Genomic DNA, 19,132 nt, shown 5'->3' with positions numbered 1-19,132 from the left:
TTAATTAATATAAAAAAAATTCTTGATATCTTGGGTGGTATAGAGGAGAAAAGCTCGACTTTCAGTTATAAAAAAAACAGTAATATTACTGAATAACAGTAATTACTGAAAGAAAAGAGAAAGGGACGTAGTCAAAGCTTAGGTTGAATCTGAAAGGAAATCTTTCATTTCATTCAACTTGTGCTGCCATCTTTGCAAGTTATTAATCTGATTTTTTCCATCTACTTCTAATTTCTAGGTTGAGCGTAGTCTATATTATACTTTGGCTCTTGTAATGTTTCTGATCTTTATTTTGCTCTATTTCGTTGTTGTTGTAATTCAGTCTCTGTATTCTAAAAGATAAATGTAATAATGTTGATGGGAGAGTATTCTAGAGATTTGTTATTTGGACTGATGTCTACGACATTGACATGTAGAATGCTTAATGGTAAATTGACTTATTCAGGGGTACTATCTAATATTAGGGATCATTTTCAAATAGAGTTTGAAAATTTGAATTTGTAATAGGTAATTAAAATATCTGTCATACTTGCAATGTAAGTATAACAATATTTAAAACAAGTATATAAATCAAGTATATTTTTGTTTTCATGTATTGGATTAGACTTTCAAATTTTGCTATTTTTGCAAAATTAAGAAGTTATTATTTTGCCAATTCATATATATATATATATATATATATATATATATATATATATATATACTTCTGCAAGTGCTGCTATGTTTTTTTCCTTCAATAGAATGGCTATTGGCTAAGTTGAAGACAATGTTACAAGATTCAAGTAAAATGACTAAAGGCATATGTTTTAACAGTCATTAAATAACTACAAATTCAGGACGACAAATAATTTTGGTCCTTATTTAATGTTTGTAGTTATTTTTCACCAAGAGCAAACTAAAATTTTCCAATGCTAAAATTGACAAGAGCTATAATGGAGAAATTATTCAATGCAAGTGTAACTAACACAACGAGCTGCCAATATTAAATAACAGGAGAGAGAGAGAGAGAGAGAGAGAGAGAGAGAGAGAGAGAGAGAGAAAGAAACAATTTATAATCATGTATCCTAATAGCTATATTATGGAGACCATTTCTAATAATTTCTCAGGAGAAGAGAGTGAGAGGAATTCAAAATTTAAAAAGTAGAATGGCATGTGATTTCATCTGTGATCGCTTGAAAATGTTAACATTATTTGAATTGAACACAATAAAAGCAGTAAGCAATATTAATAAATGCACCAATAAAACAGCAACTAACCACATACTCCTCCACCTGTAAGGAGTAACTTCACTTCACTTCCTCCAACCCCTTTATAATCCCTCTGTTCCAAACATTCCACCCACCATTAGCCTTCTTTCCCATTTCCCATTTCCCTTTGCTCCAAACAGAAACCATGAGAAGCAAACAAGCCTCTGCTCTCCTGTTCACTTTGCTTGCTGGGCTGCTCTCTCACAGCCTGGTCATCCCTGTATTCTCCTCCACCATTGCAGACCAGAAAAGCTATTACTCTCCAGACCCACATGCCGGAACTCCCCCAACAGGTCAGTCACTCAGACATTCACAAAAAAACACACTTAGTAGTTCAAGATCAAGATAGTAGATAGTAGTAGACTTACAACAATCCACATTTTGCATTGCAGGTACCCACAACAACCCTATGCCGCCGCCACATGGCTATGGAGGCACGCCACCGCATCAGCCCACGCCTACGCCTTCGACACCGTTGAACCCCCCGTCTGGTGGTGGTGGATACTACAACCCTCCATCTTCTGGTGGTGGTAGCCCACCAACCACCCCTGTTGATCCCGGCACTCCGAGCATTCCAAGCACTCCACCCCCTGCTCCATTCACTGGTACCTGCAAGTAAGTCACTTACAGTAACTGTTTCCATGGAGAAGAAACCATCATCCTTTTTTCCTTTTTTGTTTGTTAAAGGTATGTGTGTTTGTTTGCAGTTATTGGCTGAATCACCCAGGAATGATATGGGGAGTGTTGGGATGGTGGGGAACGTTGGGAAATGCCTTTGGAGCAACTAATGTCCCAGGTTTTGGAACAAACCTCAACTTGCTCCAAGCACTTTCAAACACAAGGACTGATGGGTTTGGGGCCATTCTCCGAGAAGGCACTGCTTCGTACCTCAATTCTCTTGCCAACAACAGCTTCCCCTTCACAACCAAGCAAGTTAGATCAAGTTTTGTGTCAGCACTTAGCTCCAACAAAGCAGCAGCAGATCAGGCCAAGGTCTTTAAGTTAGCCAACGAGGGCAAACTTAAGCCCAGAGCCTGATCTGGCCCCGCGTTGCCTTACCCTTACCACCCTAATAATTTGTGTGCGCGCCTTAGTAGTCAGTAGTGAGACAGTGAGACCAATTGACCAGTGCATTGTCTTGTTTTGTTTTGTTTTCATTTGTTGTTGTTTGTACCCTGCATCTCTCGATGTTCATGTATTTGAACATCGAAATGCTCGGTCTTTGTTTTCCATATTCATTGTCACAAGATTTGTTCCAAGTAGTTCATTTTGATTAATCAGAGTTTATCTAGAAATGGGTTGCAATTAACAGCATGGACGCTTGCTTTCTGCAGTAATCCACCGTTTTTCCTTATCTTTATGCCTTAAAAAGTCAGCAAAATCCACAAACTGAGTACCATATCGTATTTAGGGTGTACTAATGAGGAAAGATCCACTTCATTAAATAAGGTTAACCTATAATGGGACCACAACTTAGGATTCCCTTTTGTTTGAGTTATTGGCTGGAGCTTGACCTTGTGAACAGTATAAATGCTAAATCACAAATATCAGCAGGACAGAAAAAAAAACTCATACTGATGGAAGAAGCCAGCAGTTATTATGGAGCCTCCGGTGCTCTGAGAAGATAGGTCGGCGTATTTAATAACTCCCATTAAATCTACCACCCAAGATCTTTCATCTTGTAAAACAGCTGCAATAGTAATAATAGGAACAGAAACCCAAAACTTTTAACAAAAAAGCTCAATTGTAGCATAAATATACCCTCGTAATCTTCTAACAGCAATGGAGATTCAATTGTATCTTAGATCGAAGAACAAGATGACAAACATAGTATTCAGACAACCACAACAGTACCAAAGAACATTTCAAATTGAGGATTAGATTGCACAGAACGGAGAAGCAGCAAGAACCACAAAATGAGAGTAGTACCATTTATTCATTTTCTCACTTCAACTTTCTTAACTGAACAGTGTACATACAAATACAAAACCAGCATCACTATTTGCTAGCATCACAAAAATGTAGATGATAAAAACTGTTATCTGTACATTTTCTTTTTGTGCGTGCACTTGTGTGTGTGTGTGTGTGTGTTCGGGAGGGTGAGATCCTAAGAACCTGGATTTTATGTAATTGTTTGTATACCTCGAATTCCAGCCTTCTTTTGGATACGAAACTCTTCAAAGCTGATGACTGATAAGCGTTGATTGAATCATCTCAAGTGAGATTCAAACCATGTGAAAATCTGGTCAGCCTCTAAGCTAGTCATTTCGTGGTATGCAAAGGCAAGATTCATCTCCTCTTGAATGTGATGCGTTAAATTATTATCAGGTACACTAATCCCACTCATCCTGAGAGCTTCTTTCCACCGTGTTGCACGCCCATCCTTGAGCATCTTCCCATTTCCATCTACAAAGCCCTTGGCTTGGAAAAGCTCAAACAACTTAGCAGAAACACTCTTGTCAAGTTCTGGGATTCGGTCAGCGAAAAAATTTGGTGACAGAGCAAACTCTAGGCATTCAATCTCTGCAACATCAACTCCTTTACTTCTCAAAAACTTCATATTTTCATTTATCTTTTTTTCCCTAAATTGATCTTTTGGCATGTGTATAAATAAAGTAGGTGGGTATCTCTCTGTTACATCCATTTGTTCATACAGCCCTTCAGCAATCATCAAAGTAATACTATTAAACTTCAACTCAGTGGCCAGTACTGAAAGAAAATACCCACCAGAGGAGGCACCTAAACCCACAAGAGGAATTTTCTCAAGGTTGTTCTTTTCGACCCACCACCGTATTATATCTTTAACTACTGCTAATTCCTTCCCAAATGTCCAACATTTGCGCGAGCTTGATATTGTAAGGACTGCAAAATGTCTGCTGAGAGCATGAAGGACAATTAACCGTTCCTCAGGCAGACCAACACAAGATGGGCATTTGGCAGATTTGTCCCAGAAGTTGACGGCTTTACCATTGCAGCCATGAGCAACAAACAGAACTGCCTTCGGTGAATCAGGGACCTGCGATATTAAATCGGTTCCACTGCGAAACTCTCTATTCGGATTAAATTGCACAAGAGAGTTGAAGCTATCCCACGTTTGCTTTGGAGTTCCCTCAAATAAAAGATTACGCTCATGAGACTCCTTGCGAAATAACATCATCAACACGAAAAGAATAAGAAAAGCAGACACAATGAGAATTGAGATCGTCTGCTGTTTGTTCCACGCCTTCAATTTGTTTCCATGCTTCGGCATAACTGAAGAAAGGAAAACACTGCATTTTATTAAGTACTGTAAAAGTGACCAATCATAAATAATTTTAATGCTACAAGTGAAGCGACAGAACCATCCCTCATATTAGAACCTCTACAATGTAAATCCTATTCAACTAGTCAACTTATTTTTTTTGTTTTTTTGTGAAAGAAACAATAATGATGTATGAAATTACAAAAGCCTCGTAACGACGAGGGATTACATGAAGCACTTCCAAGTTGCTACAGCAACCCCATATGAACTTTTCAGATAGTTACTTATCTCATATAACTGATGGACATCTTCAAATTTAGAACCATTCCATCTTATTGAACAGGAAAATTCAAAGACTCAACCAATAAGCTCATCCGGTCAACATCTTCAGACATTTAATTTCATTTACATACAAGGGCTGGTCCTAGAAACTGTGAGAATAACAACATTCGGTTTTTCATGGAATTATATTCCGGTCAATAAAGTCAGAAGCAACCTGAGATTGCTGAAAGTGACATTAATCAAGAAAAGCAGGTCAAAATACGTAAAGGCGAAATCTTCAGTTCTCTTCTCTGTTTGGAATCACTTTATTATTAGAACAACCGAACACAGAATTTCATAAGTTGGATGGATATTGAACAATGCCTGTAATTAGCAGCGAGAATGTTACCTTCAAAATTGGAAGAGGGCCAAAGGGTTCTGGATTCAATTCAAAACGACTAATTCAGCTGCGAGTAGGCCTTCCAAAAAGCTCTCCTCCCCCAACCGTCAAAATAGAAGGAAGATCAAAATCACAACAAAATCACAGTCGATCTTCTCCTCTCTCCACTTTCGCGAGCACAGTCGATCTAAATTGGACCGCAAATTTCGAGGGTCAGCCATGCTCTACTTGCGAGGAATGGGCTGTGGGTTTGGGCTCCGGCGCTGTTGATTTGGGCTCGTTAATTGGGCTGGGCCTGTATCCTCACATCATGTAAAAGTGTCCAACTAACTTATCGGTTGGCCCACCTAATAGCTGATGAGATTCTCGATCCATGGCTTTTCTCACCAACAATTACTACATATAGGCTAAATAATTAAAAAAAATACACCCTAATTTTGTCATTTGTTTAAAAAATTTTCTTTTCAACACTACTCTGGACCTTTCATAAATGTTTCAGAAATACATTTTGAGCAAACATTCACTAATATTTTGAACGAAAAGTTGATACGTTAAAATTTAAAATGACGTGATAATTAACATAGAAATTTTTGCCTTGATTAAGTATGTAAAGAAATAAATGTAGGAGAGACAAAGCCATCGTTTTTAAAAGAGAGAGTAGTGCAAAATTAGGTAGACAATGGAGAAGCAAACTGATCTCTTGACAATAAAAGAAGAAGACTTTTAGAGCAAAATTAGGACGTTAACTACCACATTAATTATCATGTCGTTCTAGATTTTATTACATCAACTTTTCGTTCAAAATATCAACGGGTGTTTTTAAAACGTTTATAAAAAGCCAAAGGTAGTATATGAGTATTTTATATATCAAGGAAGGAATTTTGATAGTATTTGTTGTAATGTAGCGTATATTTTAAATGTCTTAAATTAGTGCCGCGTGTACATAAAAGGGATCCGGATGTGACGTTGACTCTCTTTTCTTTTCTTGTGCTAATATTTTGGGCATGTTACTCTGCCCCGCACCTTGGCCGACAACGCATTTCGAGGGTTTCTGTGTCCACGTTATTACCACGTCATCACTTGCCACGCAATCCCCCGATCTCATTAATGTCCACGTGGTATCTATTAATTAATTCGGTATTTATGAAAAGTTAGGGTTAGGGGATCCATCCTATTCCTGATGTAATAAAAAGAAAAGTGCCTTAGATTACGCTATTGTCGAACCCGACAATGGCAATCGTGTCGTTTAAAACAAACTTTGATCATGTGAAAGTGAACTAAAAGCTCCACCTTCACCAATCACCAATCACCAATCACCAATAACCAATCTTTTTAACTTAAAAACTTCACATCCTAAATCTTCTCTTCTTCTATTTTCCACCGACACCCATTCAATTCAATGCTACAACACACCACCTTCCGTGATTTTAGGACTCAATTTTTAACCTTTTTTTTTTCTTTTTTTCTCCCTAATTATACTTTAATCAAGTATGACATGTAGTGTACCTCTTTCAAAGTCGGTATAGTTTGTTGGAACTAGAAAATAATTTAGATGAAAAGCATCGTTGTTGTTTCTGTGCTGTAGAAATGACCACTGTCTTGAAAGCAATTTCGGTACGACCACGGTGCTATATCGTATGTTCGCTAGTTGTTTTTCAAAGTTAACGCAACTTTGAACTCAGACGTACACTCGTTGGAACCGAATGGAATCGAAAAACACACTCAGAAATTTTATTAAAAATTTAGGATCTTCCGCATCCAGAATAAAGCTTTATTTAGTTTAAAAAGGAAAAAAAGAAATGTTTTAACTTAATTAATTAAAACGTTACAAAATAGAATTAATTAATTAATTAAAACATTAAATAATTAATTCTTTAATGTTCAAATAATTAATTAAAATAGGAATAAAATGTTTTTCATAATAAAAATACTACTTATTTTTACTTTAAACACATTTTTCCTTTGTCGTCGCCAACATATTAGGTATGGAGTTACTCATCTAAAGAATAGCATAACGAGCGGATCCATTTTTCTAGTGGAAGAGCTCAACTTGCCATAGTGCAACTTAAAAGACCTACCATCACGTTGTAGTACTAGGTGTCTAGTGACGATAAAGATGATCATTTAGGTCTACAAATCAAAGTGTGATGATTGTTTTATAAATAAGAGGGTCACACTCATTTGAATCGCACAAATTTTGTTCATATTCTACTTTGTGCAGGCCTTGGTTTGGTTTAATTATAAATATAAGACGAACCCTTGTGATCTCAAAAATTTATTATTTTATTTATTTATTATTATTATTATTATAATATATAACCCTTTCTCGTCATTGTTGGTGAAGGCAAGTGAAACTTAATGTTACATTCGAAGTTAGAGGCTTCAAATAATTAAATATCAATGAACCTTTTAAATTAAAGGATATGAACAAAGTATGAACATTGACATATATTGTGAAAAATAAAATCACATAAATTAATAATTTTTCTAAAGAATAATGGATAAAAGTTGAAGACTTCTTAGGTAAGTAAATAAACAATCAATATCATTATTGATTGCTACATCCGTCATATCTCTATATTTTCTTGTATTTTCAATATTTCCAATATTGAATCATTGTCTACAAAATTGTAAATATTGATTTTAATGAAAATATTAAAGTCTCTTTTAATTGAAATTTCAATTGAAATATCTCGATGGGGATTGATGGATATATTTTAAAAGATCCTAACAAATATTTAAAACAACATTAACATTTTACTCTTAAAAAAAGTTAAAATTTATATTAATATTAATATTATGTTTTAGGTTAGTGATAGTTTGTTGATATTTTGATATTTTATTATTATTTTTTATCCATATCAATATTTTTTTTTAGTACAACATATGAAAATAGGATCAAACTACAACCTCTTGGTTGAAGACATATGTTAATATTACTGTTGAATCATGTTTGCTTTGGCATGTCAATGTTAATCTATAGACATATAAATATATCATTAAAAATGTCGACATATCAATGAAAATTTAATAGAATAAACCTTTTCAAGTTGGCATTTAGCAGCACACAGATTATAAAGGAAGAAGAGAGAACATTGTATGGTAGCCTTTTTGGCAAAGACAAGAGAGAGTGGGATGTGAATATTCATAATCCTCATAAAAATTCATTTATTGGTAGAAAGATATGCATAGTGGTAGAAGGTGAGGGTGGCAGCCAGCAGAGAGAGGTGTGAATTATTAATTTAATTAATGTCACATCTAAATCTAAATTTTGTACTATTGATCTCAGTTTACAAAAGTATAATATATTTATATCAGAATTGATAGATTATTCTTGTTTTTTCTTTATCCATTACCTTTATCATCTAATTATTTATGGTATGATATTTCTTTCCTCAACTGTTGGATAAGAGAAATTTCTTTTTCATTTTATTTGTTCATCTTGTCACGTCCAAATTTGTCAAACAAGCATCTAAAATTATAAATAAAAAGTTCAACCCTCTCAATAATTCGTAGAATCCCCATATGTAATTTAGACAAATATCGTCAAAATTAAATTATCAGATTGTCATTAATATTAAACACACAAATGATTCACTCGGAATATGTATTCAAATGTTTTCATAAGCTAACCAACAACAACTCGCATATGATGCCAAAATATATTAAAGAAACTTATAAACCCCCAACCGCCCACATTTTAAAGCTGACTTTACCGATTTAAAAAGTTGCACTTAAATAAATAAATAAATAAATAAATATATATATATATCTTAGACCCAAGCAGAGAAAAATAATGAATTTGATGCGTTCATATTATTCTGTTTTTTTCTTAAGACTGCGTGTGACAAGCGACCACGTATGTCATAAAGTCAAGAAAAATGCCTAGATGTGGAGTCCATGTATTAATTGAATTTTAATGCCTTTTGATGAATTTTCCAACAAGAATTTTCAATGTTGGACTGAGTGGATGAGATAGGTAGATTCTATATTGTGTTTCGATAAGATTATCGAAGGTTAAAATCGAGTATAAAAAGTATAATACTTATTTAAGTCTAAGATATAATCAGATGAAATGGCTAAATATAAAATTTGAAATTTTAATTAATCCATCGAATATGGTTTTATTTTGACATTTGCAAAAAAAAAATTCAAAACGAAGTCCTGAAAGTGGGGAATCTTCAGATACAAACAATGTCACTTCGGTTGTCGGAATTTATTATTATCCGGTCATTGGGTTCACATTCTTTGACAAATGTCTAACATTTCTTCAATTAATACAAGTCCATTATATTTGACATTATTGTAACACAACCCTCATACTAAAATTTAGTTAGTTAAAAATGAGATAATACGAAGAAATTTGAGTCCATATTTGATTTGCAAATCTGTGATCTTGTAAGAATTAATATGTAGTATAAAAAAAGTGAACTTAATGAGCACATATCAGTTTAGTAATTTGTGGTGTTGACGTAGAATCCAATCGAGCTACCACAGGTCGATCATGTGCCAATAAGAACGAGTGGTCGATGTGCGACCTTAAGATAAGAAGAATCTGTAAAAGGAACAAACACTCTGACGCTTAAGTTGAAGTGAGCACGAGCTAGTAAGTCGTTCTCGGAACAGAATAGCATGCCTAAAATATGAGGTGGAGTGTACCTTTTATAAGCAGGAGGGGACAAGGTTATTGGAACCGTTTCGATTGGTTGTTATAGCTGTCGGACCCTATGTCAATCGTCAATCCTGAGGTCGGCAGCGATACCACTTTGTGTTAGCTTGGTAGTTGATCAGATCGGTATGGATAATTGGTTTAATTTTCCCTTTTTTATATCCCAAACTGAGTAGATGTGTCCATGTTAATTTTATCTTCAACATGTGTGATTGACAAATTTATATCTTGAGAAGCACGACCTTGATTATTTCTATTAAACAAATCTAATACCATTCACAGTTTCTTTTTCAGAGTGTCCTAATACAAAGTTTAACGGATGTGTTTTAGAAATACATGATATTGATAGCAAATAATTTTGATAAGTAATACGATATGATATACAAATAATTTAATGGCAAGAGTCAAATAATGACAAAAATTAAAATATTTGTTATAATATTATGACTTAGAAATTTAGAAAGTGAAGACCAAAATGAGTATTATTACTTGTTTGCATTGAAATCTGAGTCTGCTGGCATGACTGTCAGAAGATATCGTGGCAACGTGTTTAGGGATGCTCTAACTAGCGAAATCATACTTCAATCGCTCTGTCACATCAAAATTGTATTTATGTCGAATGGTAGCAGATATTCTACCAATGGTCTTTGTCCAAAGAGAATGATCAAGCATAGTTTTTTAATACAACAATTTGAGGATATTGGAGTTTAAACCTCCGACCTTAATAGAATGAATAAATGTTAATTACTGTGGAGCTATGCTCATATTAACTTTACCTACGTATTTCATCGTATTTAAGCGCGTATATATATATATTTTCAAAAAACTAAAGAGTTGTGAAATTTTAAATTATATTCAACACGAACATGAAGGTCGATTGATCCTTAAATATTTTTTTGAAAATTCACCAAAATATAATTCATCTCATTTCACTGTGAGCCGAAAGATTTTTCGATCTCTAGATAAAATCTCAAGTTATTGTGGATTAATTAAGAGCTAGATTTTGGTTAATCAAACCCTATAATTAATGGTGTCACGTCAAGCTTTGTTATTAAGTCAAAATATTTTCCATGCATGATGGCCACGGCTGCTTCCGTTCCCATATATATCTATCATTGTCATTCTTTTGACTTACTAATAAAGTAATTAATTACACATTCAGAAAATTAAAAAATAAAAAATAAAGTAATTACAGTCTGGCGGGAATCACTTTCAACCACTGCCGTTGATTAGAGAATTTAAGTGGATGGCTGTAGAAAAACAAGTTCCAAAAAGTTTGTTCATATTTTTAATCCCCTCTTTGTTTTCTTTTGATTTTTGAACTATCATCTTGAGATTAGTTACCAACCAATTTCCATATTTTTATTTGAGATTATTCTACTTTTCTGGTTGAAAATATATTTTAATTAGTTTAATTATGTTTAGGTTGGTTTATTTGAAATAAAAGTTATTAAAAATAAAAAGCTAAAGTTTCTAAAAATTATTCTAATGATTAGAGTTTTTGTCCCTCAACTTGTATACTCCTCTCAAACGATATAAAATCCAAATTATTTTAAGATTAGATTTTCTATCCATGAAAAAAGTTAATAATTTGTCTAATCAAAATTTATAAGTCTTTCGATTTAAACTTTCATAAGATCATGACATGCAATTAGTCATTTATGTCATTTACTGGTGTCAATTTGGAGGCTCGTGGTGTGGTTGGTGTTAACTGGTGTGGCTTATGTGGTCGGTCTCGTGAGGATCTCCTCCATACGCTCTGGTTTTGTAAAGTGGCTGTTCGAGTCTGGAAGGCGTCCAGGCTCCGGTACCAATTACCGCAGGTGGTAGGGTCGACGATTATGACTTTCTCATAGGATTGTAAGGAGGTTTTGGATTGGGATGATATGAGAGAGCTAGTTGTGATCCTTTGGGCTATTTGGAGTTTGAGGAACGATTGGGTTTTCAATAAGGTGAGAAGGTGTGTTCTGGAGGATATTGGAAGCTGGGCAACGGCTTTTGTGCAAGAATTTTATCGGGCAAACGCTCGTACTCTGGATAACGTTTCTTGTCATGTTTCTACTCTTTCGCCTGTTTGTTGGAGACCTCCTCCGGAGGGTCGGTACACAATTAATACCGATGCTGCTGTGGATTTGAACTCGTTTTCCGCTGGTCTAGGTGTGGTTGTCAGAGATTGTCGGGGTCAGGTGATGCTCCCAGCTGCAACAAGGGTGTTGGATATGGCAAGTGTTGATCTAGCAGAGGCGTCGACGGCTAAATGGGGTCTTGATCTGGCACGGGATATGGGTCTCAGTCCTTGCGTTCTAGAGATAGTCTCCCTTCGGATTGTCCAATCGTTGCAGTCGATTGAGGAGGACCCCTGTCGGAAATGGGGTGTTTGTGACGAAATTAAAGGAAGCAGCTGCGGATCTCGGCCTTGCATCTGTTAGTTTTGTGAAGAGAGGTAAAAACCAAGTGGCTCATTTACTTGCGGGTTTGGGGTTGAAGAATGGGGGTGTGTCGGTTTGGTTAGAGGATGGTTCAGATATTATTTCTCATGTATTGCTCCTTGAGAGTTTTGGTGTTTCTGCTTAATTGATGACTTTAGCTCGTTAAAAAAAATAGTATTACTAATTTAGATATTTTCTTAGTATAATAAATGTGGATGTATCAAAATTTGAACTACCAAATGAAGAAGTTCTCTATTGAATGGGGTAGAAAAGAAAGGTTTGGAAGCGGGCTTAACAATATTTTGTGTGTAATTAATATTTCAATTTTTTTAGAATACAAATATATATAGTAGGAATTCGAACTTCATGACTTCATATCAGATATTGGTGCTTTAACTAATTGAGTTAATTTAATTAATTTCATACCGGTCAATTTAGAACAGTAATACAATACAGTAGTACATTATTCTTTACTATCCTCTCAATTTCCATTTGATACGAATATTCCCAACAAATATTAATTTCTAAATTTAAATTTAAATTACAAGTCTAGTTAACGAGTTCATAAACTATTAAATTCGTGCACTTTAAAATTCAGAAACAAATTAGAAAAATGAGAACTGTATTGAATTTCGTATTGGCAATGTAATGGGCAGAGCAGAGGTAGCCGGAGTCGGAGACGAACAGCGGAGGAATGTGTCGGTGACAAGTGGGCGATACAATGGCAGATCCGTAAATGCGCGAGAAAGCGGGGGCGATATTTTGAACTTCATCTCGTTCCCGCGGCTTCGAACGCGGCATTATTTTTGGATGTTCCCCTTTTCTTTTTCTTTTTTTTTTCTCTCATTCCATTTTTTCCCCCGATACCTTTATGAATTATTACGAAAAATAAACAATATTCTCTTATTATTCAACGGAGTGCGAGATCTGGTAAATAAATAAATAAAAATGAATAAATAAAAAAGTGTAGTTCGCCATAGCTCCTCGGTTCCGCAGAGTGGAGAGCGAGACCCGTGACTCCTCTCAGCCTCAGGCCGCTGCTTCTGCTTCTGCTTCTGCTTTATTACATCAAAATCCATTTTCCCTATTGGATTTTCCTCAATGTCGCTCTCCGATTCCGATGCTGATTCTTAAACTCTTTCTTCTCTGCAATTTGGTCCCGGATCAGAGCGGCTTCTTCTTCCTCTTCGTTTCTTGAATGGAATACAGAGAATTTTGGACGCCGGACCGCTGTGGAAGACCATGAAGTTCTATATTTCGACGACGGGGATTAAGAGGGTAACGATTTCAAATCCCGGCGCCGGCAAGGCGCCGCACGCCGCCTCGACGGCGCCTCGAAGGATCTCCACCCGTTCAATCCTGCCGCTCCTCCTCACGCTCGCGATTGTTTTGCCCTTTTTTTTCGTCAGAGTTGCCTTTTTGGTACTTGAATCGGCCGCTGCTTGTTCTTCCACTCTTGGTAATTATGCTCCTCCTGCCTTTGAACTTTGCAATTTGGAAAATGGTTGCACGGATTTGATTTTACTGAACGTACCTTCCATTTTTCTTACTCCCGAAGAAACCTCTGTTCTACGATTAATATTTGTTGTTGAAAAGAAAACGCTCGATCGCGTTCAAGCTTTGTTTCAATCGAATCGACACTAAAGTCTCCATGATTTTCGTTAAGTTACTTTATCTCGTTCATCAATTCGCTCCTCTGAATTTTGCAGACTGCTCAGGATGGAGGATTTTCAGCGCGGATGACGCGTCTTCGGTTAGTATTCTCACTTTAATTCCGAATATACCCCTCTTCCCAGAATCCACCTTTTGCAACTTCTTACTACATTTTTCTCCCTCGCTTTTTTTTTCTTTTCTGATTATTTCATTCTTACGGTGATTAATCGGAGAATTTCTCAGAAATGTTCTAACATAAAGTGTTCATAATAATTTTACATATCTAATCCGAAAGAGTCCTTTTAATTTTCATTTCAGTAGAAAAATGGGAATGGCCGTCTGTGTTAACATTTTCTAATGTAGGCCCTGATTTTGGAAAAACTCCAAGTCCAAGTCCAAGCCACCAAATTTTAGGGTGTCTTTAAAATCCCATCTAAAAAAAAAAACTACGTTTCTCCAACTACTTTTATACTCATTCCTACAAACTGTAAATTTGCATTTATGGTACCACGAAGTTGGATGTTCTTATACGTATGGAAAGAGGATTTTGACTTTTAATATTAAAAATTGAGGCTAAATTAAAAAAAAACATGTATCATTTCCGAAGTTTCAATATATTTAGAAAATCCCGAGTAAACATACACTAATTTTTTGAACATAAAATTAATGTTATATAATCTAGAATGATTTAACTATAAGCTTAGTTAGATTAGATTTGAAAAAGGATGTGCAAGAATTTATCCTTTTTAAAGGAAGGAAGAAAAAAGCTAAATTGTACCTATTTTGCCCTAATTCACCTTTTAAAAACATTAGCGCCTCCCAAACTTTTATATTAATTACCTTGTTATTTTAAATTCTGTCGAATTTCTTATTTAATATATGAATAAATGTTTATTCAAAGTGTATTTTTGAAATATTGAAAAGTTGTAAAGGATAAGGATATTTTTGAAATAAGTGGTAAAGTTAAAAGGACTTTTTAATAATTTAGTCTAAAATTTATATTGATTTCTTTAGAGTAAAAAAATATATATGTTTGGATAATTATTTTAGTATGCTCAAGGGAACTTGATCTATTTTGTAAAATAGTTTGAAATGATTTTTCATGTCGAACACTTTTCGAGACATGCCCTATTCTAAAGTTTAAACATTTGAATTTTATAATTAATTGTAAAAGTTACAGGCCAATATATTCTGCGTACAGCTGTCTCTGCATTTTAAGGAGGAAGAGGTTAAAATTTCCATCTTCCATATTGGTCGTACCTTAAAAAAAAAAATCATTGTATTTGTATTTTCTAAATTTATACATTTTCTCTCGTAAATAAACTTTTTATTTAACTTTGCCAAATGGAACAACTTTCTTGGATCCTGCCGTCTTAAATAGTAAATACGGAGATTTTCGTTGACGCATTAAAACCAACTCTATATTTCCTTCGTACGGATTTAGTATAGATTTGAAATACTCTTTTCATTATTTAGTCAAAAAAAAAAAAAACTCTCTTCACTATTTACCCCCCAATTTCTTTTATTCTCCAGTTTGATTGAGATGGGCTTTCATGTTAAATTGAGAAAGGCGGATGGCATTTTGGTCATAAGATATATAGAAATTAATTCTTCTTCCACTAGGCAGCTTTTGGAACATGTGGCTACTTGCGTAGCAATCATTTTATTTTGGTCCACTTGAGAATCGGGCAGAGAAAAAATTATTCAATAAACAAAAAGAAAAATACAAAGCCCACAATAATTGTCTTCTGTTCTAATTGACCATCTTAAATCCCTTTTAACTCATACTATGATAGTCAAATAATAAATATTTTACTGAATATGTAGCTGGAAGAATACAGAAATATAAGAGTGTATTTTGGTTTTGTTTGTGGTGTGTTGCATAAATTACAGAGACTGGGCGAGGAGCTGTCAAGGGCACTTGTAGAATCAAAGGAAGGTGGGTCTGTGGAGGGTGAAAATGGAGTGGGATCGTTTGACGAGCTTGTGAAAGAGATGATTTCGAAACGACAGGATATGAGGGCCTTCGCATTAAAGACTAAAGCCATGGTAATGCCCACTTACCTACATCCTCTGCACCCTTTCTTTTCCTTCTGTGGGCTATCTTTCTTATTTTGTCCTCACTGAATCATCTCTGATGCCTTATTCCACTGTTGCCATTCACGGAAGGGAAATTTTATAAGAATGTAATTTGTAATTGCCCATTAGCACTAAATTTGTATCTTGAAGTTTGTTCTCTCAAAACCATTTTGAAGTTTGTTCTTTTTATGCTGAAACTATTTGTGCATGCCATTTTTTTAGTCTATTAATCTTAATTGATATGGGTTCAACTCTAAGAAAACAGAAAATTTCCCACTTGTGCATTGGCTTATGAGTAATTGGTATGTCTATGTATTACTTGATTATCCAAAGTGCATTCATTTTTTAATGGGGCTCTTCTAATTTTTGTGTTTGAATGTTTTCCGTGCAGCTTCACGCTATGGAACAAAAGGTCAAATCCGCCAGAAAGCGGGAATCTGTGTATTGGTATTTAGCTTCACACGGTGTTCCAAAGGGCCTACATTGTCTGTGTCTCAAACTTGCTGAAGAGTATGCCGTAAATGCCAGAGCTCGAGCTCGTTTGCCGCAGCCTGAATATGTTTCTCGCCTTACCGACCCCTCCTTACGCCACCTCGTTCTCTTGACTGACAACGTCCTTGCCGCCTCTGTTGTCATCTCCTCCGCCGTCCGAAATTCGGCCGACCCACAAAAATTGGTGTTCCACATCGTCACTGACAAGAAGACATACACTCCCATGCACGCATGGTTTGCAACCAATTCCATGGATTCGGTTGTGGTGGAAGTCAAGGGGTTGCACCAATTCGACTGGCCTGAAGAACTCAACGACAGAGTTAAAGATATGCTGGAGATTCACCGTTTGATCTGGAAGCGTTACTATAAAGATTTCAAAGGAGAGAATTTCGAATATGATGGAGAAGACAAGAGAGAATTAGATGTTCTAAGCCCCAGCAGTCTCTCCCTGTTGAATCACCTCCGCATTTATGTTCCCGAGGTAATCATTCTGGATATCGCAGTAATTTCCTCATGCTGAACTAAACTTGTAATGATGATGATTCTGTCCTCCCCTTTTATTTAAAGCTATAAATGTGTCTCATTCAGCTGTTTCCAGATCTGAATAAGATTGTATTCCTGGACGATGACGTTGTGGTGCAACATGATATGTCCTCTTTGTGGGACTTGGACCTTGGTGGGAATGTGGTTGGTGCTGTCGTTGATTCTTGGTGTGGAGATGCTTGTTGTCCAGGAAGGAAATACGGCGACTACCTGAATTTCTCTCATCCTTTGATATCATCCAACTTCAATCCTCATAGTTGTGTGTGGCACTATGGCTTGAATGTCTTCGATCTTGAAGCTTGGAGGAGGACCAACATAACATCCACATATCATCAGTGGTTGAAACATGTTAGTTTCCATTCTTTGTTATTCTACTAAAGTTATACATGTGCATACATAAAACACAGAACAATACTTAGGAACTCCTACCAACATTCTAATGTGACGTATTTTTATTTGTTTATTTCTATTGCGCTTAATAGATAAGCACATTCTTATGCTTGGTTTGTTTCAGCTGAACTAAAACTTCTAACATTTTAAATGCGAAATGAAAGAGAATTTTAATTCAGGATTTTAAAAGGATGAGTTTGGAAGTACATATTGTTTTGTCTTTTGTTTATTTTGACAGTTCAAATGCATCTTATGCTTTTGCTGCTTGGTGATGGTATCTTGTTTTATTAGTTCTGCTTCTTTGAAGTCAGAATCATTATGATATCTCTCTTTATCCCTTGTCCTGTTTCCACTTTCTATGACGTATACTGCTATCATTTCACAGAACCTCAATTCTGGATTGGCATTGTGGCTTCCAGGAGAACTTCCTCCATCCTTGATGGCTTTTGGGGGTCATGTGTTTCCCATTGATCCATCATGGCATGTGGCAGGGTTAGGTGAAAGACCCCCACAACTTTTTACCAGGGAGGTCCTGGAAGATGCCACGGTTATACATTTCAGCGGTCCCGCGAAGCCGTGGCTCGAGATTGGGTCTCCAGAGGTACGGAACATATGGAATAAACATGTAAATTACTCAAACAAGTTCATTAAGAAATGCAGAATAATGGAGTGAGGAGAACGAAGTTCTGTCACTCTAAACTATTCATTTTGGGACCATATATCTAGATATCCGATGAAGATATGGTCTGAAATTGGAGGGAAGAAGGTTTTGCCTTCAGTCTCTGCTCAGACTAACCTCTACAAAGTATGATATTGGTTATATATATATATTATGTCCATACACTATTACTAGGTAATAGATGAAGGTAGCCAATGTAATATTACACAATAGAATCAGAGACTCAGAGTTTTACAACCTTGAGGATAAATTGTGATCATGGATGTAACTATCTGGAACTTTGTATATTGATTTTATATCTTAATTAAAATACCTTATTTTAGATGATGAAATATTGGGACCCATGCTTTCCTTGATTATCCATGCTGGTTGTTGTCTTGTCTAGTTCTCGCTGGTTGTCTCTTGTTAAAACAGAGGGGAACCAATGTTACAGGAGGGGCATAGGCATAGGATTCTTCATTAGAAAATGATAGAACTCATGAGCATTTTCTTTTGTCTTTCTTGTTGCTTGGTTGGTGGGCTTTGACCTATGGGGCACTTGTCTTTCTTGTTGCTTGGTTGGTGGGCTATGACCTGGGGCACTTTTGAGCATTTTCTTTTGAAAGTTGTACGTACCCAACTTGATGTTGAGAGTCTTTTTTTGGGTATTGGGAGAGTGAGTGAGTCAGAAATATGTACCGTAGGTGGGTGGTGGTGTAGTGTAGTTGTGATCGAATTTGGATACTCCTCCAATTTGAGCTTCGCAAGGCGTGTAGTCAGGGCTTCTCCCTCCTCCCAATTCGGAGACGAGTCTCGCACCATCAATTATTGGGTGGCCATCGACCCTCCGATCATAGAGATTCAACTCGCGAAGCTACATGACATGATTTCGAGTTTTAAGTACCCACCTTGTGTTAGCGAAGGAGGGAGATGGTGTTGAACACAAGATTAGACTCGACCATGTATTGTCTGTTTTAATGCGTTTGAAAGCGAATCATGGTCTATTTAAGACCCAACTTAAAGAGAACTTAAAGAAATGAGCCTAAGAGCTACTTTTTAAAACCGTAAGA

The 19,132-nt window shown here is 35.7% G+C and overlaps 3 protein-coding genes across 3 annotated transcripts; 2 read left to right on the top strand and 1 right to left on the bottom strand.

The window, feature by feature from the left end:
- The first annotated feature begins 1,318 nt into the window (after nucleotides 1–1,318).
- On the top strand, nucleotides 1,319–2,556 carry PDF1 (protodermal factor 1). The gene is made up of 3 exons (XM_022294055.2): nucleotides 1,319–1,540; nucleotides 1,640–1,862; nucleotides 1,955–2,556. The coding sequence occupies exons 1-3, from the start codon at nucleotides 1,393–1,395 to the stop codon at nucleotides 2,283–2,285; spliced, it is 702 nt and encodes a 233-aa protein (XP_022149747.1). The 5' UTR covers nucleotides 1,319–1,392; the 3' UTR covers nucleotides 2,286–2,556.
- Nucleotides 2,557–3,154: 598 nt separating this feature from the next.
- On the bottom strand, nucleotides 3,155–5,344 carry LOC111018103 (secretion-regulating guanine nucleotide exchange factor). The gene is made up of 2 exons (XM_022294054.2): nucleotides 5,159–5,344; nucleotides 3,155–4,499 (listed from the first exon to the last, which is right to left on the bottom strand). The coding sequence occupies exon 2, from the start codon at nucleotides 4,495–4,497 to the stop codon at nucleotides 3,457–3,459; it is 1,041 nt and encodes a 346-aa protein (XP_022149746.1). The 5' UTR covers nucleotides 4,498–4,499; nucleotides 5,159–5,344; the 3' UTR covers nucleotides 3,155–3,456.
- Nucleotides 5,345–13,153: 7,809 nt separating this feature from the next.
- Nucleotides 13,154–18,415, top strand: GAUT15 (galacturonosyltransferase 15). Its single transcript, XM_022294033.2, has 6 exons — nucleotides 13,154–13,706; nucleotides 13,957–14,000; nucleotides 15,794–15,949; nucleotides 16,371–16,952; nucleotides 17,060–17,362; nucleotides 17,790–18,415. Exons 1-6 carry the CDS (start codon nucleotides 13,490–13,492, stop codon nucleotides 18,075–18,077), a joined length of 1,590 nt encoding a protein of 529 aa, XP_022149725.1. The 5' UTR covers nucleotides 13,154–13,489; the 3' UTR covers nucleotides 18,078–18,415.
- The last annotated feature ends 717 nt before the right edge of the window (nucleotides 18,416–19,132 follow it).

The sequence above is a fragment of the Momordica charantia genome, assembly GCF_013281855.1.
Source record: "Momordica charantia cultivar OHB3-1 chromosome 2 unlocalized genomic scaffold, Mcharantia_2.0 BLBB01000002.1, whole genome shotgun sequence".
Lineage (NCBI taxonomy): Eukaryota > Viridiplantae > Streptophyta > Magnoliopsida > Cucurbitales > Cucurbitaceae > Momordica > Momordica charantia.
This window is presented reverse-complemented; position numbering and strand designations above follow the sequence as displayed.